The following is a 950-nucleotide window of genomic DNA, read 5'->3' on the forward strand; positions in this document are numbered from 1 at the left end:
TTTTACAAATATGCATAGAGAAATACAAATCCATTTTCCATTGTTATATCTAAATCTTCGAGACAATATGTATGAAATAATTAAAAATAGTGCTTTCTTAAGATTTAAGTGTGATATGGTTATTCCAAAATACAAATATTATTAAAAAAAAATTTGTTAAAAAAAATTCAAAATATATTTGACAATGAATATGTGCTTTAGGGAACCGGGAACAGTTGATGAAATTTCGGGCTTTTTAGTAGAAAATAAAATTTCAGAAAAGATTTAACAAATTATGGAGGCAGCCATGGTCGGTTTTTAACCTATCTATTACCTGATTGTCGATGGCACTGAGCTTTGTAGTAACAACGAAAACATGCAATAAGTGAAAGGAAAACCCTCAAAATCTCGACTTTGATCCTCCTCCCGACGCTCAACCCCGATCTTTTCATCTCCGATCCTTCTGTGCGGATCGATCGGCGGTCTACTGACTGCGTTTTTGATCGCCGGCCATGGCGTCCTTCCGACCCTTCCCCCATCCTCCTCCGTCGTCTTCCTTCGTTCCTCCTTCGGCTCCTAATCAAGCCCCTATCCCTCCTCGTCCTCCACTCCACCCTCCGGTTGTTTCAGGCGCCGGCCACCCGTACCCTCAGCGTGGGGGTTTCCCTGGCCCCGCTTACAACGCAGCGGCTTCGCCCTACCAATTCGGCAATCATTCCGTCGGTCAGCAGCACAACCAGCAGCAGTACGCCTATCCTCCCTCTCAGCAACCTTCCATTGCAGGGCAATCTCTATCATCTACCTCCTTCCCTCCGCCGCTCCCGCAGCCCGGGCAACTTCCTCACCCCCCGTATTACCCTACTTCACAGTATTCCTACTATAATCCTCCACATCAACCGCCTCCTCCTCCGCCTCCGCCACCTTCTTCTCCCCCAATCCACAGTTCCTCCTTCCCTCCTCCACCACCCCCG

At 47.1% G+C, this 950-nt stretch overlaps 1 protein-coding gene across 1 annotated transcript; it reads left to right on the forward strand.

Moving 5' to 3' along the window:
• Nucleotides 1–290: 290 nt before the first annotated feature.
• Nucleotides 291–950, forward strand: LOC110039600 (leucine-rich repeat extensin-like protein 3; the record flags this gene model as incomplete). Its single annotated transcript, XM_020744728.1, has 1 exon — nt 291–950. A coding segment is annotated over exon 1 (459 nt), but the record flags the coding sequence as incomplete, so codon positions are not given.

This window comes from Phalaenopsis equestris, unplaced genomic scaffold, assembly GCF_001263595.1.
Source record: "Phalaenopsis equestris unplaced genomic scaffold, ASM126359v1 Scaffold000002, whole genome shotgun sequence".
Lineage (NCBI taxonomy): Eukaryota > Viridiplantae > Streptophyta > Magnoliopsida > Asparagales > Orchidaceae > Phalaenopsis > Phalaenopsis equestris.